This window comes from Lolium perenne, chromosome 7 (assembly GCF_019359855.2).
Source record: "Lolium perenne isolate Kyuss_39 chromosome 7, Kyuss_2.0, whole genome shotgun sequence".
Classification (NCBI taxonomy): Eukaryota; Viridiplantae; Streptophyta; class Magnoliopsida; order Poales; family Poaceae; genus Lolium; species Lolium perenne.
Genome location: NC_067250.2, coordinates 25,098,498 through 25,125,607, shown reverse-complemented (window position 1 = coordinate 25,125,607; position 27,110 = coordinate 25,098,498). Strand labels below are relative to the sequence as shown.

Here is a 27,110-nt window from a genome sequence, read left to right as displayed (position 1 = left end):
TGTGCGAGCGGAGATGCTCCAAGCCCAACATTGGACATGCCCTTATTGTTGGTAGTTCGTACAAATGATCCGGATAGTTTCTCAAGTGATGATTGGATTGGCTCCATATGGGTCTCACAGTAATGGACGTGCATGATTCCATAAGAAAAGGGTAAACAAGTACACCTGGTAGTGTACTAGCAGCACTAGTGGAGAAGTGCCGGTGCAAGGGGTCGACACCTGGTTCCTGCGCCGGACTCGGCCGGCTCCACGAATCTTCCAGGGCGGCTCGTGAGCGGCGTAATGAATTGCCGACACGCAGGCATCATTAGCCGATAAGACGCATCACCCACGCACTAATCCACCACACGCGGCCCCACAAAGGCCAAACCTGCTGAAAACCTCCAGCACTACTCGTCCAGTCCCGGCGGTGGCCGACACGGCAGAGGTGGAGTGGAAGCCCGTCTCGCCTAGGCGGCGCCGCCGCGTGCACGAGCAGACAACGATCGGGATAACCTCGACGGACGAACGGCACGAGGGAAGACGCGTGCTTCATCTTTTGAGGCCGTGTTCATCTTCAAAAGGCAAGCGAACTCAGCAAGTGAATGATGATGCCGTAGCGATCATGAACAAGAAACAAGAAGAGGACGACGAAGATGCATGGAAAGATTGTTGAAGCCTTTGTTTGCCGGTATTCTTTCTTCCTTTACAAACAACACTTTTATGGGAAGGCCACGCGCTTCGCCTTAGCTACACGCCCACGCACGCACTCACGCATTCCAGCTGCCGCTACTTCGCCGTCGCCGCCGCTTCCGACCGGATGGGCGACGACGGCCGGACGGTGATTAACTGGTAGCCTAGGCCCCTACTTTGGCCGACCTGACGGCGACGTCGCGGCTCCATTATTGGTTTGGTTGTTTCCCGAGCTCACCCGCATTTCGCCGAACACCTTGCGTGTCGGATCCATGCTTCCCCATACTGATCTGCTTGCTTACTACTGATACTCTCTGCTACCGCTATAGCTAGCTGGCTGCTGCTACTCGCCTGGGTAAAGACTAATTAAGCACTAGGTAGGTGGTGGAGGATTGAAGAAGACGAAGAAGAGTCGGCGGGGTGGGTTTAGAGTTCACTCGTCGTCGTCGGTGTCGGGGGTGGGCTCGCGGTTGAGGTCGGGGTGCTTGGCCCGGCCGCGGCGGCAGGACGGGGACGGCGGGGGCGGGGAGACCGGGGAGCCGCCACCGCATGACTGCAGCGCGTCGACGCGGGCGCCCACCTCGGCCGCCTTCTTCCGGATGGCCGCGGCGGAGAGCCCGCCTCCCCCGCCCTCCTTGAGGTCCCCGGGGCCGGCGGCCACGGTGACGCCGGCGCCGTCGAGGAGCTGGTCGGGGAAGTTGAGGCGCGCGGAGCGGCCGCGGAGGTAGAAGACGGCGGTGTCGTAGGCGCGCGCGGCGGCGACGGCGGTGGCGTAGGAGCCGAGCCAGATCCGCGACCGCTTGTTGGGCTCCCGGATCTCGGCCACCCACTTGCCCCACTTGCGCATCCGCACGCCGCGGTACTGCCGCCCCGCCGCGGCTCGCCCCGCGACGCCGCCCGCCGGCGGAGGTTTCGCCGACAGCGGCTGCGCGGCCGTGGGATGGCGCTGGTGGGCCGGCGGCGGCGGGTAGAAGGCGGTGGCGTCCGTCTCCATAGCCGGCAACCGATTCCGCGGCGGCGCGTTAGTTGGTGCAGTGCTGCGTGCGGCGTGGGGCGCCTGCTCTGGGCATGGGGCTGGGCCTGTGTGTGGTGGGGTTTATAAATAGCGGGTGATTAAGTGCGTGGAGCGGCGGGGTGATTAGCGAGGAGGCGGTGGTGAGTTGGTGGGAGGGCGATTAGGCCGGTGCCAGCGCAGGCGGCAGGGGAGGCGGTAGCGGCGGCGATGGGGCGGGAGAGGGGCGGGAGGCGGGCGGGAGTGGAGCGGCGGGCGCCGGCTGGCTCGCCCGGCGGTAGCGCCCGCTACCGCCCGGGTGTCGCCCGCGTAGGCGGCGAGATGGAGGCGGGAGCGGGGCGGGAGGCGGGGCGGCGCGTTGGCGCGGGCCGGGCGGGAGGCAGGCGGGCGGTAGGCGGGCGGGAGGCGGGCTGGAGGCGGGCGGGAGGCGGGCTGGAGGCGGGCGGGAGTGGGCGGGAGCAGGGCGGGAGTGGGGCGGCAGGGCCCAACGGCTAGCTGACGTGCCGCGACGCGATTGGTCCACGTCAGCTAGCCGTTGCTTGTTCAAAAAACCCTATAAATACCCCCATATGTTTTCAGCCATTCCACACCTCCACTCTCCATGTTGTAACGTAAACAAAGATTATGTAATTTTTTCAGATTTTTATGTAATCTTTTCAGATTTTTATGTAATTTTTTTTATGATGTAATCGGTAACAATTTTAGTTCAATAAAATAATTTCCTTGCATTATTTATATTGTTGTAACGTAAACAAAGATATGCTCATGTTGAAGAGAGAGAAAAGCTGACGTGGAGGAGAGAGAACTAAAGGCAAGACTATAGCGCGTGCGTTGGCGCGTGTGGTGAGAGTGGGGTGAGAGTGGGGTGAGAGTGGGCCAAAAGCTGACGTGGCGGGGCTGGAGCCGGGCGGTGCGTTGGCACCAGCCTTACGGGTGGGACGGAAGAGATATCTGCTGACGCTGCTCGATTTCTTTTTAATATATATAATCGTCACTAACACTGGTGCTCTGTCATGATGATCGGAGGTCGGCGCTGCTCAGTTGTGTGTGATTTATTTTAGTGCGTCTGGTTTGCACTCGATTTTAGACCATCTGTATTACAGTACTCCGTATTTGTTTGGGCTGAGCTACGGATATTAAATCGATTTTGCTGGCTCATGTGTTCGTTCAGCTTGGGTAGCTCCATAGGTTTAACCCATTTTTTTCCAATAGCAATTTTAATTCAAATATAACGAATTTACAAAGTACAAAAAAATAATTTAAAAATACTAGAAAATAAACCCTAGCTAACTAGGGCGTACGCCATGGCTGCCTACTCGTCGTCGACGAGGTCGAGGAAGACTGGAGGAGCCCAAGGCCACGGCCAGTGTAGAGCCTACTGAGGTGGTGGCGGTGTTGCTGTGGGAGGAGTCGTCGAAGTAGTCATTGACCTCCCTTGGACCTGCATGGACTCCCATAGTTGAACGATGAGTCTATCCCATTGAGCGAGAGCTCGCTCTAGGTGACGGCCATTTCGATGGTCACCCCCTCCTCTGTGAGGTTCATTGGCTGGAACTCCTGGTTCACGCTGACGCTTGGAGAAACCGTATTGTCGTCGTGGACTTCGTCTTCATCCTCCTCGTCGAGGCTTGCATCTCGTCGAACTGACGCTACGGGAAGTCCACCGGGACATACCGGCGGTTGCATTTTTTTCTTCTTACTGGCACTAGAGGAGTCGGCCCTCGTAGTAATTCTTCATCTAGCGGGATGGCCAGCCCTAGCCCATGACGTTGGTCGTGGCGATGGTGTTGGCTGTAGACGGCGGAGTGGCCATAATGGAGCCCGCCTGCTCCTCTTAAAAAGGCCGAGGCGCTCCTTTGCCTAAAATGTCTGGTGAGGATGCCTAAGTGCCGCCCGGGCCAGCACTGGCACTCGGGAAGGGATTGAGATCCGGTGACATACCATGGGCATGTCACCAATGAACAGTAACTGTGACATGCACCTAGTTTTTGGCCATTGGATCCAAACTCGATGGACAGATGAACATGAATATGACTATGCTAAAGTGTATATGCTACAGTACGCACGCTACAGTGTACCTGCTACAGGAACGACCACAGTGACGCGCTACAGTACTTAATTTGGTCCGCTCATTTTTGATCCAACGACCCATAGTGCATGGCACCGCACTGTTCATCGGTGCATGTCACTGGATCCGTGTCCCTCGGGACGCGGGGCAACGCCATCAACGAGGCGCAAAAGAACAAGGTGAAACCGGCAGCCACTTGAGTTTAACCACCCTACATGACGTGACTAAAAGGACCATAGAAGTATTAAAGTTTTCAGAGGAGCCAAAAATGATATAATAGAGTTTGAGAATAGCCATTTAGGACAAAGAACACCCTTAGTACCACTAGTAGAATGAACTGTTGGAGTAGCAGCATTTGGCTGGTCTTATCGGTGGGATCGAGCAGAGCGGTGGACGACTAATCCTGATCTCATCTGCATATCTTGGTTTCGATTTGATCGTTGGACGATGATGTATGCGACGAAGGTAAACCTGACGTCTAGCGCCACGTGTGTGCACCAGAGACGACCGGTCGCTGTAGGTAGCCACCGGGACCGCGAATCAATCGTGAGCCTCGCCCTCGCGGTAGTACCACCACCGGCACGGCACCGTGCGTGTGGTCACCGGCAACCGTGGCGCGCGACGAGACGCGGCCGATCGATCGATGGAATTACCGCCGCTACGCTGCTCCCTATCGATGCGGTGGTGGTGCCGCCGTGGCGCGCCCCACTCACACCACCGTCGTCGGCACAAAAAAGTCCAAGCCGTGGCGTGGCGTGGCGCCGGTCGACCGATCGATCTCCATGTCGACTCGGCGGCGGGGCCACGTGTGGGCGTCGCGGCGGACGATACCACGGGAGAGCGGCGGCCGCAGGCGGGCAGCAGAAGCACGGTGGCCCATGCATGAGACCCAACCAACTTAGGTAGTCTCGCAGTCTAGCTAGCTGCAGCGGCGGAGCGGCGGCCACGTGGCCGGGCGCCGACGTTGGTAGGGCAGTTCACGGCGGCGATACGCAAAGCCGAGCGGGGAGGTGTCGCGCGCCTGGCCTGGGACCCCGGCCCGATCGACAAAGCCGGCGACCGCGACGGCGTTGCTATCCGTTTCTCTTTGTTCTTTTCCCCCATCGTCAAACTTGGGCGAACGGTCTGGTTTTGTCCGGTCTCCGCTAGTTTATTGCTTGAGCGGCTGCCGTTGGACGGTGGCCGGCCCGACGGACGGTGAATGGGCGGCCAGCTGCTGCCGCCCTGGATTTTCTAGTAGCTTCTATACCAAACGGTAGAACTTCGGGTGCTCCATGCAATGCTACGTCGGCACTTCGCACTAGCTACACAGGAGATATTTTCTCTTCCGAGTTTCCAACGATCTGGTGGGGGATCTAGTGGGGGATTGTTAAAATATTGGGCCCACTTTTAGTGGTAGATTTCAGTTTTTCCTATAAATCTCAAAGTCCACATAGTGACAGCCTTGTGAGTTTGAGCCCAAGTTGGTGGCAGCTCACTAGGGAGTGGCAAGAGGTGGGAAGTTTAGTCCCACATGGAAAGTTGGGAGGAAGTTAGACCACCTTATAAGGTGGGTTGTTCCATCACTAGTAAGTGAGTGAGAATAGGAGTGCTACACGCGCGCTCCTCCTCCTCGCTCGACTCGACGCACGCGCCGCGCTCGTGGTGAGTGGTGAGTGGATTGAGCCTCGAGCCGAGATTTTCCTTACTTTTTGCAGCTCACGAAAACGAACAGAGTCCTAGACGGACGCATCGCAGTTAGTCGGTCCGGGTCGCTCCCGGATCGTGGGCTATCTGTAACCGACTCGAAACGTTCGTGCTTGCGCCGCCATCGTAGCCTACTCCATCCCGTGAGTCGACGTGCATCGGCGAACGGGAGAGCAGGTCTCCGGAACCGCTCGTCCTTGCGATCCTGTACGGGACAGGGCGAATTAGGTTTTTCGGAAGCGCTCTGCGCGACTGCTCAAGCTCTTCATCACGGGTCGCCTTCCGTCCAAGTCGGGCGGTGCTGCCTACCGTAATCTTCAACGTCGTCTACTTCGACCCGTCGTCAACAACGTTACTGCTGCGACATCATCTGCTACACCTCCACCGCCACCTCCACCAGATCGGTACGTGCGACATATCTCGATCTGTTTAGCGATGGATGCTTTATCGTTTGCTACTCATGTTGATTAATGCATCTAGTATGTTTGAGTTTCACATGTTAGTAGTTGCTGCCATCATGTTTTATATTCTGGAATTAATCATGGAAATTGTGCCTAATTATCCAACAAATATTGTATCGAGTAACTTCCTGTTATTCCTGTTAATAAGAGCATCTCCACCGGTACTTCCAAAAAAGTGCCGGCATGTCGGTAGCAGGCTATTGAGAGCGTCGGCTGCATGCAATTAGTCTTTGGGACCGCGTCTCACATACTCCAATAGAAACGCCGGCACCATGCATGCACATGCAAGTGGGGTAGAAAAAGTAAGAGAGAGGAGAATCTTTATAGGGGTGTGTCACATACAAGTGGGCCACATGCAACTTTTCAGAAGAAATTGGACGCCGGCGCTCACAATCGGCTCCCTTCGCGAAGGATTGCTACGGGCGTGCTGGTGCTTTTATTGGGATCTCAAAATGGCCGGTGCTTTATTGGAACCGCCGGCGTGGACACTTTCTCTCCCTGAAACCTCTAAAGTGCTATTGGAAGGGCTATGGAGAGGATCGGTGGAGATGCTCTAAGCCTCCTTTGCTGCTGGTTCCAGATCCTCTATGAATTAAGTTAGTTCTAGCTTCACTGGAAACTGCATATGGATGTTTAGTTTGGCGGGCCACAACTGCACATCTTTGCCCCCACTTACACATAGGTTACACATAAAATTGGATGGATGACCGAGAGCTAATAGCATCTTCAGTCGTGTCCCTCAAACCGTCCCCCAAAGTGATTTGAGTCGTGCCGGACAAAAAAATCTTCTCAGCCGCGTCCCCCAAAGCCGCTCTTTGTCCGGCACGATCCGATACAGTGTCCGGCGCCCGAACTCGTCCCCGCTACACAGGGAATGCTCCGGGCACGCCGGACCTAACGAAAAGCAAGGCGAAGCGACGCGGGCCCGACGCGTCAGCGGCTCGGACGCTCAACCGCCGCCTACGTAGCGACGGTGCAGTTGCCGGGAAGCGGAACCGTCGCATTGGCAACCGCGTCGACCGACGCGCCAACCGCCGGAATGGAGCGCAGACTCCTCGGAAGAGCAACCGCCGCTCTCTTCGACTTCTGCGCCGCCGTCCATCGGCGCTCAATAAGACCCGTATGCAGGCGCTTTCGAATCTTCAACCGGCCGCCATTCATCCAAGCTTTTCCTCACGATGATGAGCTACATCTCTGAGCTTCCTTCCGACACCTCCAGCAAGGGCAAGCCTCTAGGATGATGCCATTGGTGGGACAGCGGGACGCCCAGCAGCGGCGACGATTCCCCGCCGCCAGATAGCGCAGAGGAATGGCAGGACGTGGAGGAGGACGTGGAGGATGAAGGGTCAGAGGAGGAGGAGGCGGCGGCGGCCCGTGCGAAGGCGGAGGCGGACGCGAAAGCGAAGGCCAAGGCCAAGGCCAAGGCGCAGCCGGCGAGCACCGGCGATGACGAGGAGGACTCAAGTTTCTCTGACGCGTCGGCCGACACCGCCTCTTCGAAAGAGGTGACGAGCAGGAAGGGCCACCGTGATGATGACGATGAGGCGGGGCCATCATCAAAGAAGAAGAAGTAGTAGTTTAAAATAATTTATATGTAATTTAATTATGTTTTCTCGAACTTTTACATGTAATTTATTTCTGTTGCATCGATTTGAATATTAGTAAAGAGTTTTCTTCTATCTATTAAAATTATTTTTATTGTTTGGTGACGGCGTTTGGGGGACGCGGCTGGGAGCGTCCTCCAAACGCGGCACGGACAAAACACGTTCCACAAATGCTCAATCCAACGCTATTTAGAGAACGGTTTGGTGGACGCTGCTAGAGATACTCTAAGTTAGTTCTAATGCGACTGGAAGAAGACGCCTGAGCCGTAGCGTCCAAAGCGCGGAGACGCCATCCCTATGGCCGGAGATAGCGGTGGATATACGACACCACCGCTGAGAAATCGCCGCAACGGACATGTAATCTTGACGTCCATCCAACCCGACGCTCACTAGCAGCATTTGAATTTTCATAAAGAAATGACTGGACACTCAGAAAAAAAAGCCTCTTGGGCTCTTGAGCTCCAGTGACATCTTTAGTTTTGTAAATGAGAAAATCATATTGACAAGATGTAAAAAGATATAAAAAGTTTCTAGAGTAGTAGATGATGTACCCTGCTGCCAATCAAATTTCTTTTAAATTGTAAGCTACATAAAAATGACAATATACTCCACCCGTTACGAATTATAAGGCCAAATTATTAGGAATTATAAGACCTCTCTTGCAGTTCACTACCAACCGACACTTTCTTTCCGTGTACTCACCCTATCTCTTTTAATTGACTCTAATTTAGTATAATTTTGTGTTAAATTTAAGTCAAATAAAAACGACTGGAGGGAGCTGTTATTGGTATCTTGTTTTAGCGGAATGTAGTTTGTCTGGTTCTTCTGGTTGTCTATCTGAGATGCTGGGGTATGCGATGTTCTGTAAGATTTTTCAGTGTAGGGGAGGGGCGGAGGGCACAGGTGTGTGTGTGGTGTGCGTGCAAAGAAAGACAAACCCTGGATTTATTTTATTGTTTATGGACAGAGATTTGGTGCACATGACCACCAGTGATTTCTTTTCAGAAAAATAATTTAAAAAATTATTTCTAAGTCTCAGAAAAATCTGAAAATAAATCATGATGTAGTCAGTGTTGTATCCTGCAAACGTGTAAATTTCAACAGGAAAGAAAGTGTATTTTGGGCTGCACAAAAATAACAAATATGTGGATCTGACTATAGTGATTCAAATCTCAAAAAAAAATCAGACTTTGTCATTTTTGTGTAGCTCAGAAAACAAAATATTTGTAACTGAGATTTTATACATTAGTGGAATACATCATTAGCTACTTTTAGAATATTGTTACATAACTTTTTGAAATATATAAATATAATTTTCAAAAAATTTAATACAATAAGAGCATTGGTGCCCATGATCCAAAAGGACTTTTCGGCTGTTTATCAGCTTCTTACTGAAGTTAGGAGCTTTGCTCTTTAAGGGCATCTCTAACAGGGTGACGATCCGTTTGCGTCTGCGTGGACAAAAAACGCGCTCCAGCGGCTAGACGTAAAATGACCGCAACGTTCGTTCTGACGTAAATGTGGACAAAATATGCGTCAAGAATGCGTCGGACACGTCCGGGCTTCCGTTTGCGTCCGTTTGGCCTGCGTGTCTCCCTCTTGTTAGGTTGATCTCGGCTCGACGTGCCCTTTGACGGGGGCACCCAACCTTTCACTGGTTGGTGACCCCTGTCGCCTGTGCTATATAGTGGTGGGGGCATGTGGCACGATCATGAGGTTGCCCTGAGCTGCCACTCGCCCCACCGACATACCTACCAATCTAGGTTAAGCACAATACCAACGGGAAGATCCACCGCCATCACTCCCTCACCCATCCGTCGCCGTCACCATGTCAACGTTGACGGGTTAGTCCTTCTCGAGGGAGAAGGTAAATGCTCACAGTCCCTCTCCTACCCAGCTAAGATCTACCCTAGACGATCTAGCAATTTTTAACACCTCTCTCTCCTCCTTTAATGCAGGGTAGACTCATGTGCTGGCCACTCATGTCCACACAAATGGAATCTTTCTCTATCTCTTCCTAATCAATGCATGGCAAGTCTTTACGGTCAAAAAATGCGTCTATACCGCTGGAGAAGGAACAGACGCATACGGACATTAGATATTTTTTATGTCCATACCTGACGCAAATGGATATAAATTGTATCCAAAATGCGTCGCCCGTAGTCGCCCGTTAGAGATGCCCTAAATCAAAGAGAAAAAAAGAGCCGACACTTCCTTTCAGACAGTTGCTCGAGGGATAGCCGCGCCAAACTAGCGTCGTGCAAGTCTAAAATCGTTGCTGCTACGAGTATTCTTGCAGCTTCTGTTGCCTTTACTGAAGTAACTTTCTGTTATATTTGTATGCTCGGTATCGTCATCTGATTATTCAATATCATGGAAGAGCTAGAATAGAACAAAAGTGGCTCAGTATACTCCTTAAAAGCAGGTTGTGCAGATGTGGTCAGCTCAATTCCTGTACTATGCATCGCATCCTCCGTTGCCAGGAAATTGGTGCAAGCAAAGTCGGAGCTCAGTGGCAATAGCGAAATCGCCCTGAAGCCAAGAGTAGTGACCAAATGAAACCGGCGGACAGCGAGCAATCTGAGATGGTGAATGAAAGTGGAAGAGTTTCCATGTGAGAGATAAACGGTTGGTATAAGTGAAGCTAGAGATATATTGTTCCAAAAGGAGGAGGAACATTCTTGCATCTATCCAAATTACAGTAAACGCACGGCTGCATCAAGACAGAACATATAGGGACACAATTTTACAGGTGTCCCTGCACCCAGTTCAAGTCTACATCCTGTTGAAACTAGCGTGCGACATGCAGTAGAGGAGGATCTGCGTATGGTCCGTGGAGCCACCCGTCGGCGATAAGCCTGTAGGCGGCCTCCGTGAGGTGGACACCGTCCCACTGAAGCGCCTCCGATGGACGTGCGCACGCTGTTACATCTGGCAGGCCGCAGAATGTGCTGGAGTCAAAGTTGTATGGAGGGCCTCCTGCTCCACAGCAGGTGAGGAGGGTCGTGCTGCTGTTGAATCCTGCCACAATACATAGTTTTGGGTTAAAATAGGAGTACCAGAAAGGAAGTTATAATGCTTGCTATTCGTACAACAAAGAAAATCGAGTGGACTAGCCCACCAAAATGTCCCGGCTGATGTAGAAATGAAATGATGGGACGGTAGTACTCGGCGGAGATGATCGTTGTATGCGGGTATTTGTTCTGGAGCACCATGATCCGTTGGCGGAGGAGGGAGTTTTGGTATTGCGGCACCTTAGCCAGCTTGAGGCATCCGTATCGGTCGTAGTCTGCCTTATCTCTGCTCGCGAACAGAGTGAGCACTATTGGCAAGCAGCCGAATGGGACCATGTCCGCTACAACGATGTACTTGGCACCGTGCTGGATCAGTCTCTGCAAATTGTCAATTTCTCAGTTTCTCCCTTGACATATAGCATACAGAATTGACATGTCGTAGCATCTCTTGGCAATCTAGTTGTACTATTGTTTTGACAAAAACAGATATATTGCAATCTAGTTGGGCTTTATTAGCAGTACTTTTCAGTATTCTAGTTCCAAAAGCCACAAATTGAAATTGGTTTTGTAATCCAATGGTAAACTCTTATTAATGATTCAGATTATATTAATCCCAAAAATAGATTGAAGTTGATCTCGTAACCTGGTTTGATTTTTTTTAAAATAGTTTTTCAGCATAGACTAGATATTGGTATTTGGTTCCTTAATCTACTTGACTCTTTTCTTTGCTGGTTATACTTACTACATATATGAATTTCGCTGATCCTATCCTCAAAATCAAGATATAACAAGTGTTGCATTGCAGACTTAACAAGAAAATGACATTTCACGGTACAGTACCTCCACACCCCTGGAAATGCTGTCCACAATTGTAGGAACATAAGCCCTAGCTTGTTCAACGGTCCCATTCGAGCTTAGGAAGCTGAAGTGGTCATTTGTTCCAAGCGCTCCCATTACAAAAAGAGTGCTCCCAAAACAATTAGCACCTTGTCCTGCATGCCATGGACGATGAGGTAAACTACTGTTCTTCCTTAGATTCAAGAACTCAATTACGAAAGGATGTTTAGCTACCTACCCTTGCAGAGCGAAGGCTTCAGTTTCTCGAACCACACGAGCTGGTCATCGAGGGAGCTGTTGATCGGGGGATTCACCGTCATGTTCTGCCCCTGCAGGTATGTCAGGTTCAGAGCCGGAGCTCCCACCACGGCGAAGTCTACTCCACCAGAGAAGTTGGCCTTCGTGTCGGCCAGATACGGCGGCACAAATGGCAGACCCAAAGCATCCGCTACACCCGGTGTGCAAAACAAGAAGCAAAGATCAGCAAAGGTTAACTTCAAGACAGTAGTTAATTAAGAACTGCTCTATGGACGTTACCGATGAAGTCCAGCACAATACGGCCGTTGCTGGCCCGTCCAGTGGGGTGGCCGAAGAAGGTCTCACCATTGGGGAGATTGTTGATAGGATGTGGTGGAAGGACAGGGTCAGCCCACCTGACAAGGTTACCTGTGTCCGTGTAGGAGTCACCGAAGCTGATGATGGAGGTGAACTTGCTCTGGGCACCGCCGGTGCCAAGGTACGGGAGGATGATGAGGACAAGAAATGCTGTGTGAGATGTTCTCATAGTGGTATACTGTAGCATAGCTTTCTTGATGCTTGTTTGCTGTGATCTTCTTTACTTGGCATCCAATGGGATATAAATAGGCACACAATGCAGATTAGAAAAAAATGTTCATTAAAAGGACAAATACTTCAGAAGTCAACGAAAGAGGGAACTAATACTTGCTGTGTACGTCTTAACTGCAGAATAATCAACTTCATAGTCACTAACATCATCAAATATGCAGCCTCTTTTACTTAGTCCTTAGAGGTAAATGTCTTTTGTAACTGCTTCTTGTTTATGTTTTGTTAGTGGTAGCAACTAAATCTTGTTTATGTCAAGTTGGACTGCATTAGTTAGCAGCCAGTCTTCCATCCTAATTTAATTGTCATTTTGTCAGCCTGATGGTGCATGATCTATCCTTACGACCAAATAAATTTATTTTTTATAAATATCACCGGAGAGGAGATAAAACCACCCTAACCTGAATACACTACTATAATAAAGGAGGAAACTTTCCAATTCTCTCCTTTGTTTTCCTCTTCCCAACCTCTTGTTTATTGATTCTGGAGGAGCGTGGCTTCGTTTGATTGGTTGAACCTTCTTGTTTTGTAGTGTTCGAGTTCTTCTTTCTTCTTGTTTTCACACTTCCCGTTTGGCCAGCCGGTCGTCCATGTGTTCTCAGCTCTCCTTCTCCTTCTGTTTTGTTCTGTTTTGACCAGATAGTAACACTACTATAATAAAGGAGGAAGGTTTCCAATCCTCTCTTTATTTATCTCTTTACAACCTCTTGTTGATTGACAAGTTGGTATTCTGGTCGTAGTACTAGATCAGCTGTGCATTGTTTTCCTTTTTTTGGTGGTAACTAGTCGTGGTACAAATCTCACACACAATCAACAAACTTGATAAGAAAGTAAAAAATAAATTACCGTGCAAACCAAAGTCCATAGTCCATGCACCATTATTTTATTCTCATTCCTTTTATTTGCTTCAGCTAGTATCTCCATAAAAACCATGACCTGACCATAATGCAGCAACTTAATAACCAGGACTAACAAACCTCATGTGTCAGCTCCGTATCAGCAAGTTTCCTGGCTTTGGAGAAACTGCCACTCGGCCTTGCACGTGTCTGCAGCTCTCGCGCGCATACACTGTCATCCCCGCCGTACCGCTAGCGTCATGCACCTTGAATCAGCCCAATATGCTGCCCTATGGGCCTAAGGTGTCAAGGTTGGATCCCACCGGGATTTTACTTATAGTGTATTTTGCCTTTTTCAAATTTTAGTGTCAAAATTTACACTCGAAAAAGCAAAAGGCAATACAAGTGGGATTTAGATGGGATCCCACTTGACACTCTATATGGGCCTTTCTGCACTTTGGGCTTCCTGCGCACTAGAGATGGCCCTCCAACGCCTCACGCCCGCACCGTGGACCACCGGCCCGGCCTGGGCTTAGCCATGTGCAAGCGCCTGAGTTGAGTTTGCTCCTGCCCTAGGGCGCTTGCTGCTGCGTGCATTGCCCCGCCACAGCTTGCATGCATCAGATCGGATTGATCCGATCAATCTGCTACTCCGTGCCTCGCAAGACGCCGCCGCCTGCTGCTCGAACCGATCTGCATCTGATTGCTTCTCTATTCCGCCGAAAAGTTCTGCTCTGCATCACACCGATTAGCTTTCCGAGACCAACCACCGCTGGCAATCTGCCTTGCCATATCGGCTCTACCAATCTGCTACCGGATTCACTTACAACTGATCTTGCCTTCCATGACGAGCTTCTGATACATCGACGCTTGATCTATCCCACGGCGTGTCCGGCGTCATCATCTTCCACATCGGTTGATCAACTTTCCAACATCGCCCTCTAGATCAAACATATCCGAGACCTCGAAATCAATCTCGCTGTGATACCACTTGTTATTGTTGGATGCGCTAATCGATCTATCGAGGACAAGCAATCACAGCAGCGACACCGAGATTTGGTAACGCGGTTCAGCGATTAACGCATACATCCACGCATCCACGGGGCATGCTTAATGGGTGCTCCTGCCATGTACTGATCATAGCACCACCGAGGACAAGCCCATCGAGGTCTCCGGTCTCCAAACGCCACGCCGGTCCGGGCAGCCCCTGCCATGGGCGCCGTACCGTCCTCAAATCAATCTTGTGTCTAACCTACAACTTGTGCCTAGTCTATTTTTGCTACCCCACGGTGCCTTTATATATTAGGCCCAGGTTACAAGAGTTTGACTCCAACACGTAACCTACCGCTAATTACAAGTCCAGCAGTAGCCCAACTTGTACACATATTCGACACATATTCAACAGTTCTTATGCTGTTTGGCAAAATTTTCAAATAAATCAAGGACATTAACTGCAGAAAACCAGCAAAAGACATGTCAGATGACATTGGCTCGAGAACAACTAGAGAGAGAAGTATAGAGGCTGATGCTCCACATGATCAGAGTGAAGGGTTTCTATGAGATGTAAACAGACAATGTTGCTTATGGAGGTGACAAGATGAAACTGCCAGAAAAAGGACAGATGATGATATGATGTTCAATTAAGTTTATTAAAGAGGGGTTAAGTTTGGGGCTACCAGAGAAATTAAAGCCACCTGATGAAGGTCGGCGATGGTGCTCTCTTTAATGAGGTGAACCAGTGATCGTCTGAGATCAACCAGGAACATGAAGTGGAAGTAAACGAACTGAAGAAACAGAAGATCCTGAAATTCTCGGCTACTTGCGTGCGGAGTAGCACTGAGGAAAGCAATCAAACTTGGGTTAAGTTAGTCCTGGCGTCAGACATATCTGTAGCATGATAAAATTCCAAGGACACATGCCAGTGTTATCTTCGTGTTGAACAGTTGATCATTGCGGTACAGAGTCTTCCCTCCTGCACCTGACTAAATGTCTAAACCTGCTGATCAGCAAATCTGAGATCGCCAAGTTAACTAAATTTGGCAGTCTGCTGAATTGCTGATAATGACTTAAGTACTTGGTCCTATGTTGGTTCCTCAAATTCAGAATAATGTTGTAATGAACAAGTGTAATCATTATATATTAACAAAGCAGATGGCTTAAGTCTCAAGAAGTTAAAAAGGAATATTCGTTAAGCTCAATTATCAAGCATCTGCGAAAACTGTGGCACGGAATGCAGGCGACGAGTAACTAAAGGCTGAAGCAAATTGCATGCAGCACTGACCATCTTGTTACTAACCCTACAGTAGTTTTCTACAGGCCCAACTGGCCATGGTACATGTATCAAAATCAAAAGAAATTTGCAGACATCTCCAATTGTTTACCTGCCAGTCCATGTGGATCTCACAAATAACCATCATCATCATCCTCGTCGTCACTACTCCAAAGCATGTCATCCTCCTTCAATCGACGCCCCAATATACCATCAACAATGTCCTCTTCAGCAAATGCAGACACTGTTGTAGCCCCAAACATTTTGGTCCTTGTTGTAACAATGTCATCTACAACATCATCCAATTCATTCCTATCCCAATCCACTAGGAACTCATCGTCATCTTGCTCATCGTCCTCTTCATATCTAAATTCCGGAACCCTCCCACTCCGCATCATCTCCTCATCAACCTCCCCATTCTGCACGCTGTCCCAAGGCAGCCAAATGTCAGCAACCTTCCCGAGCGCGCGGCACCCGTCCCCGACCACAACCATCCTCAGGGCGGCAGCGCGTGCGTTGCGCACCGTGTCAGTGAAGTCGGAATCATCTGAGACGAGCACGACGCAGTCGACGCCGCAGGCAATCGCGTGCTTGACCTGCCGCTTGAGAGCCTGGTCGGCAGCCTGCGGCTTGTCGGGGACGGTGCGGACGTGCACGCCGGCGCGTCGGAGCTCGGAATCGAGCCCGTAGCCGGCCTTGGGGGTGAGGAGCTCCCGCGCGGCGTCCTGGTACTTGGTGTTGCCGGAGATGTACCGCTCGTGGAACTTCTGGCGCTTCTTGCCCTTGAGGGAGCGGAGGCGGCCGAGCTTCTTGTTGCGCTCGCGCTCGTGGAGCTGGCGGAAGTGGCGGGTGAGGTCGGGGCGGGTGGGGAAGCGGCGGCCGCAGACGGCGCACGAGTAGGGGATCGGCGGGGCGACGACTCCCGCGCGCTCGGCGCGGTCGAGGGCGCGCCGGTCGCGCCGGTCGGCGGAGACCCAGGCGGGGAGGTGGGTGAAGGCGTGGCGGTTGGCGAAGGCGGAGATGGAGTCGACGCGGCCGAGGAGGGAGGCCGCCTCGCGGAGGGACGTGGCCGCCTCGAACGGCGGCCCGCGCGGGGGCTTGTTGTCGAGGTCCCACAGCACCACCACCGTAGGGGTCCGCGCCGTCCACACGCCGTCCCCGCCGCGGAACATCTCGACGTCCGGTGCAGTGGGCGCCGCAGCGAACGGGTTCTCGGCCGCCGCCGCCGCCACCGCCGCTCGGAGTGGGGGGTCGGTGCGGAGGGAGAGGCGGTGGTGGGAGCGGGGGAGGAAGGGGGATGGGTGGAGCACCGGCGGGTTGGGAGGGATGTGGAGGAAGGAGAGTGGCGGCGGCATGGCCGGCGAGTGTTGTGGGCAGGTCGCGCGGGACGGCGGTGGTGGATAGGAGGAGAGCGGCAGACTGAAGATGGAAGAGAGGGCGTCCTCGCGGATTTCCTATGAAAAAATCAGAAAATACCGTCTGAAAATCGCGTGTGAGATAAAAAAACGCAATTCCTAATTTTCAGCTAGCTGAAAATCCAATTCGCCATAAGTCAGATCGTCGATCGTTCGTTTCAAAATATCGCGTGAATCTCAACGAGCTCCAGGGTCCAGAGCGGACTTATTCAGGTTTTCCTTGTCCCGGTTTTTTTCATTTGGTTCAGCCAAGCCCGGTTTTCTCTTTTCCGGCCCTTTGCTCATTCACCCTTTCCCTGCGGAGGGGGAAGCGGCGAGGCGGAGGCGGGAGCTCTCCCACGGCGGGGGTGGCACCGGGGAACACCACTAGAGCGAGGATGGGAGGAGGATCTGCCACCGCAGCGAGGAGGGGCAGAGGATCTGCCACCAGATCAGGCATGGAGTATCTACCACTAGAGCGACGAGGCTTGTAGGTACGAGGAGGCAAGGGGCAGAGCTGCCAGTGGACATGCCACCGGATTGAGGATCTGGGAGGATCTGGAGCCATCGGCTGGTCGGGTACGTTTCTCGATTCTTCTCCTATTTCTCATGAGTCTCGCAACATCTGTGCCTGTGTGAGGGGTGACTCATTTTTCACATGCTGCTCGTGCACTCCGCATGGTAGATCGATGTATATACTTTCGTGCGGATCTGGTTCATCTGAGCTTAGTTTGTGGATACGTGAATGCACATCTGACCCAAATCCATTTGAGTGGAGGACATTTTCTTTGAATTCGTTGGGTGCTCTGTGACATTCCCCTATTTGTTACAATGATATTCATTCACTAGCCAATGCAAATCCGAACGGGAGAGGCTGTTTGAATATTATTTACATGTTTTTCATGTTAGTTTTTGAATTTTTATTTCTCAAAATTAGCACCTGTGTACAGCTGCATTTTAATTCTAGTATAGCTAGTTGTCATCTTTAAGAGAGTTTTGATTTCACTTAAGAGATGCTGGCGTGTTTCAAATCTTTATGGTGTAGGGGCCTCTTTAGTTTTAGTTTTAATTTTCTTTTGTGTGGTGCAAGCCACTTTTGATGATTATTAATGGAGTATAATGTCTGTTTTTCAGATGCTTATGTGATTATATTTGAGTAGATACTAGCTTCTAGGTTTTAGTCTGAATTCCTGTGGTGTTATGAATTCAGTAGAACTTAGGTAGTTGGTTGTTTCTATGTGGTGCAAGACACTTTTTGATGTGCTTGTGTTACATAACCATATACTACTTGTTCATGTTTACTGTTTTCCAGCGGGCAGCGTGGTCATATGTTTTTTTCTTGTATAATCTGTGCTTGTTCATTGTCCATTTCGAATTTTCCATCCTCATGTCCAATGTCCAGTAGCCTCTTGTTTTCCACGAGCAGCTACCTGGGGTACACTGGGTTTGGCTATTTCCGTTTACAACTGTATGTGTGACCTGGGATATGCAGTACTTGTACTTGGCTTCCAGGCAGGCAGTGCGTTGTTCATTGCTGCTGGCAAGTGGATTTGTAGCTTTAAATTGTTACTATTCTCATGCCCTGTCAGTTAATGTGTGAGGCGTCTCAATGAATTATCAATAGTATGCTACATTTATTTAATTATCAACAATACATTGGTTGTTGTCATGCTTGTTGTTTGCTTTGTCCTCCAGATGTATCTGTCATATGTGTTTTCACACTTTTTTTATAAAATGAAATAATGAGTTTTTTGTGCACCCAGTTTTCTTATGTGTTGTTTTATCAGTTTTATCCAGCTATAGGGAATGTAAAATATTATTTTCTAATTTCTTTTTACCTATGAGTAGACTCGTGTGAGCAAATATTTACTTATGAGCAGATCCGCGTCTGCATTTGTGTAGTTTTATCAGTTTTATGCAACTTACGGAATGTAAAACAATTTTATGCAGACCTGGGTGGGCATTTGTCTTTCACCTAAGGTTTTACATTACTTTATAATTGTATTTTCATTGTGAATAAATAATTTTCTCAGTCATGTTATTCTCTGTCTAGTGACAGTCTTCTTTATTTCTTAGTTTTTCTTGTCAGTTAAAGCATAAGTTTTAGTTTGCCAAACATTGCTCGTCCATGCCAATGTGTTGTGCCTCGGTTTCTTCAAGTTGCTCTTCATTGTCTAGTGTTGATTCAGCTCCTTGGCATGTTTTCCCTGAGTGGTGAAGCTTGTATATCTCCAGATGATGTTAAGTTGAAGCTTCCATTTGCTTTTGCTTGTCTCTAGCACTACCATTGTTCACTAAAACCCTTCTTTTCATTGCGATTTTCTTTCCTCCCCTTTTAGTCCTCTGACTGGTGGAGCTGGGAGAGGTAGAGAAGCTTCCTCATCACCGGAACCTAATAATTTGATCAATCATAGCCCTAATGGCCTCCGCCGCCTTTATTTCCCGCTTGCAATAGGCAAGAATAAATCATGATGTATGAGCTTGGTAAGTTCATGAGTGGGTGATGAGATGACTTTCTCCTTCTCCTCAGCTAGCTATGGAGAACTGGATATTGATTTGCTTTCGATGGTTAGTAGGTTCTTTGGTGACTGAAGCACAAGCTAAGCATACATGGAGAACTAGGCAATGCTATGCTAGATACCAAAGTGTGGCCACCGCTCGTGTTCGCAATGACAGTACCGGTTCACCCAAAGTTCAAGCACGCCATTGAGAAAAATATTATTCCAACCTGTGACTATCCCTGTTCATCTATAGGACGGTCTGTATATGAACATCACCTCATTTAATTCCTTTTGGCCATTCTCACCATGTATTTACAGCGTTATCAACTAAGAAACCTTTTTATCCTCATTCTATCTTAATTTCTGTAGTCATTATATATCAATTTCGACAGCCTTTTTCTCAGCTCTTGTCCTTAGCATCCTTTTTTCTCAGTTATTTAGTCCCACTATTTATTTCTTCAGTATTCTTCAATTCTCTCAGATTCTTTTCTTTCAGTTTTTATTTATCATTTCTTACTTCTTAGTTTTTAGTCTATTTACTCATTTTACTCCTCTCATTTTTCCAGTCCTTCATTTTTTCAGTCCTTCATTTTTTCAGTTTTTATTTATCATTTTTTAGTGATGTCATGAAAATATAAGTTAATAAAGAATTATTCTTCATTCCTCATATTTATAATTGATTATTCAGTCATCTCAGTCTTCATTTGTCATTTTTAATATTTTTTTCAGTAGCTCAGTCTCTCAGGTTTTATTATTTCTTCAGTTTATCTTGGCTGCAATCTTATTTGCTCACTCGGATCTCTGTTCTTGTATTAGCTATTTTTTTGCTCAGTCTATTTGTTCATTAACTCTTTTGGTCTGTTTCATTTGCTCTCTGCCTCTTTATCAGTTTCTCTTTATTTTCTCAATCGTCTCTTATTTCTCAGTATATGTCTCTTATTAGCTAAGTTTGTTTTGCTCAGTTTATTTCTTTATTAACTCAGTTTCTCAAGTCCTTCAAAGGACTTGCTTGTCTTTTGACTCGGGCAAAAACCGCAGGAGTGAATTGACTCGTAATTATACAAACAAATGACCCAGCTGGCCTTCTCCTATCCGGGACATGCTTCACTTAAAGTGATTATACCACATAGTTTAGGGAAGCGAAACCTTAGTTCGGGTTAGTTCACGCTAGATTATCGAAGCTTGTAACATCAGTTTCTCAAGTCCTTCAGTCATTACTCTCTTTTTCTATTTCTTTGTTCCGTCAGTTCTTCTCTTTCTCTTAGTTTTTGTTTTCAGTTTATCTTGTCATATTATAATTCTTCATTCCTAATCTTTATTCTTCATTTTATTTCAGAGTTTCATTGTTTCAGTCCTTATTCCAGAGTTTCACCTTGTCATTTTCTCTTAGTTTCTTCTGTCCTCATTTCCTCTCTGCCTCTTCCAGTCTTTCTTCAGTATTTTTTTTTCACTCTTTTATTTTCTTGGTTCTTTTTTCACTCTTTCTTCAGCTTAATGTGTCTCTTTCTTCAGTACGAATCATTTTTGTGCTAGTCTCCGATGGTCTCGCTGATTCTGGCCTCTGCTCCGAATGCACACTTCTCTCTTGGACCATTTATCATTGATTTGCTATGCTATAGATTCGCCGTCTGCATCCCCGGGTCAGTAGGTACATGAGGTTGTTGCTACTATGTTTGGATGGTGATGGTACCCCACGATTAACATTTATTCTTTCTGTTTGTGTGTGATTTACAGCACTACAGATGTGCACACAGACATCAGGAAGATTTTTGGCCGAGCTATGGCTGGCACAGGTCCTAACCGGTGTCTTCCTTAGGGCCATCGACGAAAGCTAATCTGGAGAGGTTTTGCTGCTGTTAACGGTTTGGGTAATTCCATTTTGTGCATTTGTGGTGCTTTTTGAAATGCAAAACTTGATCCACTGTTTTTACTAGAGATATTAGTTTTAGTCGAATGAGAACTACTCCATTGGTTTCTCTGTTTCTTCATTGCCTAAATCTATCAGTTTGCATTCTTTTAGAAAACCATGTATTCACCCTTTACTGATTGAATTCCTCAGTTTGTAGTTTTAAATTTAGTTGTTTTCATTGCAATGGAAAATAGGGCAGGTAAGGGCTTAGTCGGAGGGGCGTGTGCGGATGCATAAACTGACTTTCTTTCCGTCTGTAGTTGGTGGACTGATAGCTTTTAAAGAGGGTTTTGGTTGATCATTCTTACATGTCGCATTTTCTTAACTGGATGTTGTCAAAGCTCATGTAGATTCACCTTTCTAGTGAGTTCCAGGGAGTAATTTAAGTGTTTTTGTGTTACAGGGGAAGTAAAACTTGAACAAGAGTGCATCAAAATTTAAGTGTTTTTGTTGTCAACGATCATTTCTGCAGCTAAGTATTATCAGTATTTTGATCTAAGAGTTTCTTAATCTTCTTCTCATTAGTAGCGGCCACAGGGGTCCTCAGTTTGAATCCTCCACGATAAGCAAGGCAAATATGGAGAAGTAAGTGAAATTAGTCATCTATGTTTACTCATCAGTGATAATATTTGTGGCTAAGGGCTTTTCCTTCTTTTAAGCATCAGGGTTTTTTTTATATTGTTTCATAATATACAATGGATTATTTCTATGGAGATGAAGACAATTAGCAGGGGGCTACATTTCTAGAACAAGAATGATGTAGATAGAGGTACTGGAAAGGAGGTGTGTCGGGGTGAAGAACCTGAGCAGAGAGTGGATGAGATCAAGTAGTTTGCACATCTGGATCTTCCTTCTTCAGTTTGTTGTAGGTTCTCTCATTCCTCTCCATCGTGGATCCTCGTCTCGTTTCTGATTTGTGATGATCCTTGTCTCGTTTCTGTCGTGGTGCCCATTGCTACCGAGGCAGCTGGTGCTTTGTGCGGGGAGGAAGAAGAAAGATGTTGACGATCTGGTAGTTGGTAGAGTTAAGGAATAGGAGGCGCACCCTTTTTCTGTTTGTGTGTAAGGCCCAAAAACTGTACCAATACTTGGCTTTACCTTTTTAGTCTAAGTCATTAGCAGAGTGGTGAATTAAATGGTGTCGGTTGTTGTATCGATTGGCAAATCCAAAAAAAAAAAAAACCCCGGACTGAATCGAAATGAACATATTGGTTTTTTTTTCTGGCACCAAACTGATTTTAATGAGAATGGAAGCGGGGTGGGAAATGATGAATGAGTAGTACGTAAGTCAAAATCTAACTTATGTCGAATTGCGTTTTCAGCTAGCTGATATTTAGACACTCCCTAAAAAAAGCAAACAATCACACTCCTAGTGGAAAGTTTTGTAAAACCCACATTTAAAAGTTTACTAGTTGAATACCCGTGCGTTGCTACGGCTCGAACATTTTTTTCTTTCCACCTTTGAAAAGATAAAACATGAAAATCCAGAGACACTCATTCCTCCAAAATCATCTTCTAAAGTGAAATGGCCAACATACCACAAAGCACATAGTACAAGCAGATTAAGTATGCCATTAGAATTGGGACCTTTTGGGATATTGGAAGTGTCCCTGCTTTGGTCTGAAGAATGTGCATCTTTGAGGTTTCTATTTTGTCGAAGCAGCCAATCATATATACAAACATAACCTTTTTTTTTTCACTCCCTTAGGTGTGTCTTCTCTATCCTACACCATGGAGAAAAACAAAATGTAGCCTTACTCCTCTCATCCTTGCTCTGCACCACCTTTGACATGTGACCATCTTCTCTATGATCCAAAAAAACAAACACCAAGATTAGCTAAAAGTATATTACTGAAAATTAGTATCCTTTCTATCCGTGAAAAAAAAACCACGTGACTTGAGAAAATATATATTCGTAAAAAACATGGAACCAAGCATTAATGGATCGAAACAATTACATCCTCACTGTTATAACACATCAATGCATTTTTTATATATTGACAGTAACAAGGATATAATTAGTGACAACTACTAAATAATACACACCGTCCTATTTGCCTCACTTTGCTGCAATCTCACCCATAATTGTAAATTTCAGCTAACATAAATGATCATTTCATTAAGAGTTATATCTTTTGCACTTTAAACATGAAAGATTGAGTAGGTTCCACATAGATGAATACGTCCAAGCAGAGGAGACACCATTTAATTTGCTTGTATCAGACGTGCAACTTTTTTAGACATAAACTACACAATGCGGAAATACTGAATGGAACCCGTCTCCGCGCGAGGATGAAAACCAACTAATCAGAAAGCACCACGTAGCTGACAACATGTGTATTTTTGGCACGTATATGATTGTATATTCACCGTATCTGAAAACAGGCATTTGACATTAACTCCACTATTAACTCGTGTGTCCTCCTCCTGAGCAACTCCTCTCCAGACCATCCGTTCCCCAACCCCGGTTCCCACTTCCCACCACCACCCGCGCCTGCCGTCTCGCTCGAGCGCGCCACACATATCCCTGCAAGGGCACGCCCCACGATTGCCGCCGCCGGAGACGAAGACCACGGAGCCATCGCCTCGCGCCATCTCAAATCTGGGCAACCCCAGATCGACCCCCGCACCGCGACAGGGCCGCACCAGACGACCACCATCGCCGCCATCGAGGTCCGGGCCCTCCGCCCCGGCATCCGCACGCCGGCGACCCGGCCTCCGCCCCCTGAGCCGAGTTGGACGGGCGCCAGCGCGGCATTCGAGGTCGACGGCGATGAGCTCGGGGAGCTCTCTCTGTTCCCTCTCCCGCTCGTGCTGTTCCCGGACGCGTTGCAGATCTTTGAGTTCTGCTGCCGCATCTTGATGCACAGCTTGCTCAAGACGGATCTCCGCTTTCAGTCAGGATATGTCTGCAACTTTGTGAGTTGTTTAGTCAGTTCTCCCTTTCAGTAGGATATGTCCGGCTGCTCTCCCTCCAATCCCTTTTCTTTCTCATGATATTTGCATGTAATGTTCTCGTATTTGGATTCGTGGGTTTGTGGCTTACTGCTTACATCTGATTAGCTAGCAGCAGCTTAGCAGGTGCTTTATGAACTCTGAAAAATCAATGGATCCTATTTGGTATGAACCGAATTTCAGAAATATACGTATGTTTTCTTGAACTGAGATATTATTTTGATCTGGTTTCATTTAGTCCGGCGTGTTTGTTTTGTACACATATTCCATCACCTCATTCTGATATGGTACTTACTTTTGTTTATTTATCATATGGACCAGATTCAAATTAAGGATTAGTGAATATTATGATCTAATTGCTGGATTCTACCACAATGTTTTTAGTTTATTTTCTGATAGACTAGTAACGGTTTTAGAATCAATTATTTTGTTACCTCCATGTCTCGAGCATGTTCTTGCTTTTCTTTATTTTTCTGTAAATTTAGATTCTCTTCACTTTGATTTGGGTTTTAGTACAAATGAAGCTTAATCTGGCAAGTAAAAAAATGTATTTTTCTATCTTCTAAAGCCATGGATCTATTTTGTGAATGCACCTTCAAGACACTGGTGCTTATGGCATTTGATTTCGGATTATGTATGCAATTTTGAAGTTATACCTGTACTGATTCAAAGTGTGTTTAAGAATTTGTGTTTCAAACTAATCATTTTGGCTATCTCCACCATTTGTTAATTGTCATAGCTGCTAACAAATCTTTCCATATACTAAAAAATAATGCTTTATTATTGTTATAATTGGGAGAACCATTAGTATAAAATGTTTAATTTGAATCAGTACAAATGACATTTTTATATTTAATATTTCGTCTTTTAAGACTTTAATATTTTACAAGGTAAGTTTAATCTTACAAATTCAAATTAATGCTAGTAAAATATCGTAGATAAAATAATTATTTGAGAATTCCTTGAGAGATAAAATCTAGATGCAGAATTCTTAGCCATCTGTGTTTACTAAGTACTAATACTATGTGTAGTTAAGGAAGTAATCCAACTTAATTTGTCGGCAGATATTTTCTCTTTAAGCTATACATCTCCCCCTCATTAATCATTCTTGTACGGGGAGACTGGCTGCAGCATCCTTTGTACGTTCATCACCGTACCGTTGCAATTAAAGCACCAGCACATGCATACGCAGCACCAGATGTATAAACCTGTGTATCTAGCTTACTAAAGGAGAGTAAAAGCACGTATAAACCAAACGCTATATTAGATGCTAATCTTGCAGCAATCATGGACGCGTAGGATATGGACCTCGCGCGTTGCCAGGTTCCAAACGTCCGGGTCGCTACACAATGCCCATATTTTCTGCTAATCGCAAAACATTTAGAGCAGAAACCTACGCATATGTTTGGCATGTGTCAATTGTGCAGCAACTACAAAACATATCAGTGCTCGTAAGTGCCATACATGAGATAGCACAAGGGTCTTGAGAGCTTACCCGAGTGAAACAATAAATGTTATGAATAAAGAGAAGCACATCCTTTTCTGTTCTTTAGAGTCTCGTAGACTGATACGTCTCAAACGTATCTATAATTTCTTATGTTTCATGCTAATTTATTGATAATACCTACATGTTTTATACATACTTTATGTCATATTTATGCATTTTCCGGCACTAACCTATTAACAAGATGCCGAAGAGCCAGTCACTGTTTTCTGCTGTTTTTGGTTTCAGAAATCTTAGTAAGGAAATATTCTCGGAATTGGACGAAATCAACGTCCAGGGGCTTATTTTTCCACGAAGCTTCCAGAACACCAAAAGGGAAACGAAGTGGGGCGACGAGGCGCCGCCACAGTAGGGCGGCGCGGCCCAAGGGGGCCCGCGCGGCCCTAGCGTGTGGCCCCCTCGTCAGCCCTCCGACTCCGCCCTTCTGCCTACTTAAAGTCTTCGTCGCGAATACCCCAGTACCGAGAGCCACGATACGGAAAACCTTCCAGAGACGCCGCCGCCGCCAATCCCATCTCGGGGGATTCAGGAGATCGCCTCCGGCACCCTGCCGGAGAGGGGAATCATCTCCCAGAGGACTCTTCACCGCCATGGTCGCCTCCGGAGTGATGTGTGAGTAGTTCACCCCTGGACTATGGGTCCATAGCAGTAGCTAGATGGTCGTCTTCTCCTAATTGTGCTATCATTGTTGGATCTTGTGAGCTGCCTAACATGATCAAGATCATCTATTTGTAATGCTACATGTTGCGTTGATGCGTGTAGTCGACACGTCCGTTGGGAACCCCAATAGGAAGGTGTGATGCGCACAGCGGTAAGTTTCCCTCAGTAAGAAACCAAGGTTTAATCGAACCAGTAGGAGTCAAGAAGCACGTTGAAGGTTGATGGCGGCGGGATGTAGTGCGGCGCAACACCAGAGATTCCGGCGCCAACGTGGAACCTGCACAACTACTTTGCCCCAACGAAACAGTGAGGTTATCAATCTCACCGGCTTGCTGTAACAAAGGATTAACCGTATTGTGTGGAAGATGATTGTTTGCAGAAAACAGTAAAACAAGTATTGCAGTAGATTGTATGCGATGTAAAGAATAGGACCGGGGTCCACAGTTCACTAGAGGTGTCTCTCCCATAAGATAAACAGCATGTTGGGTGAACAAATTACAGTTGGGCAATTGACAAATAAAGAGGGCATGACCATGCACATACATATTATGATGAGTATAGTGAGATTTAATTGGGCATTACGACAAAGTACATAGACCGCTATCCAGCATGCATCTATGCCTAAAAAGTCCACCTTCAGGTTATCATCCGAACCTCCTCCAGTATTAAGTTGCTAACAACAGACAATTGCATTAAGTATTGCGCATAATGTAATCAGTAACTACATCCTCGAACATAGCACCAATGTTTTATCCCTAGTGGCAACAGCACATCCATAATCTTAGAGATTTCTGTCACTTCCCCAGATTCACGGAGACATGAACCCACTATCGAGCATAAATACTCCCTCTTGGAGTTACAAGCATCTACTTGGCCAGAGCATCT

At 47.4% G+C, this 27,110-nt stretch overlaps 3 protein-coding genes across 3 annotated transcripts; all 3 read right to left on the bottom strand.

Annotated features, from left to right (window-relative positions):
- Positions 1-640: 640 nt before the first annotated feature.
- Positions 641-1,751, bottom strand: LOC127318066 (ethylene-responsive transcription factor RAP2-1-like). The gene has a single exon (XM_051348682.2). It carries the CDS (start codon positions 1,664-1,666, stop codon positions 1,106-1,108), a length of 561 nt encoding a protein of 186 aa, XP_051204642.1. The 5' UTR covers positions 1,667-1,751; the 3' UTR covers positions 641-1,105.
- Positions 1,752-10,118: 8,367 nt separating this feature from the next.
- Positions 10,119-12,156, bottom strand: LOC127318068 (GDSL esterase/lipase At1g28600). Its single transcript, XM_051348684.1, has 5 exons — positions 11,892-12,156; positions 11,593-11,802; positions 11,358-11,509; positions 10,625-10,895; positions 10,119-10,524 (listed from the first exon to the last, which is right to left on the bottom strand). The coding sequence occupies exons 1-5, from the start codon at positions 12,154-12,156 to the stop codon at positions 10,295-10,297; spliced, it is 1,128 nt and encodes a 375-aa protein (XP_051204644.1). The 3' UTR covers positions 10,119-10,294.
- LOC127318067 (uncharacterized) lies at positions 12,069-16,761 on the bottom strand. The gene is made up of 2 exons (XM_051348683.2): positions 15,415-16,761; positions 12,069-12,187 (listed from the first exon to the last, which is right to left on the bottom strand). The coding sequence occupies exon 1, from the start codon at positions 16,655-16,657 to the stop codon at positions 15,434-15,436; it is 1,224 nt and encodes a 407-aa protein (XP_051204643.1). The 5' UTR covers positions 16,658-16,761; the 3' UTR covers positions 12,069-12,187; positions 15,415-15,433.
- Between the last annotated feature and the right edge of the window lie 10,349 nt (positions 16,762-27,110).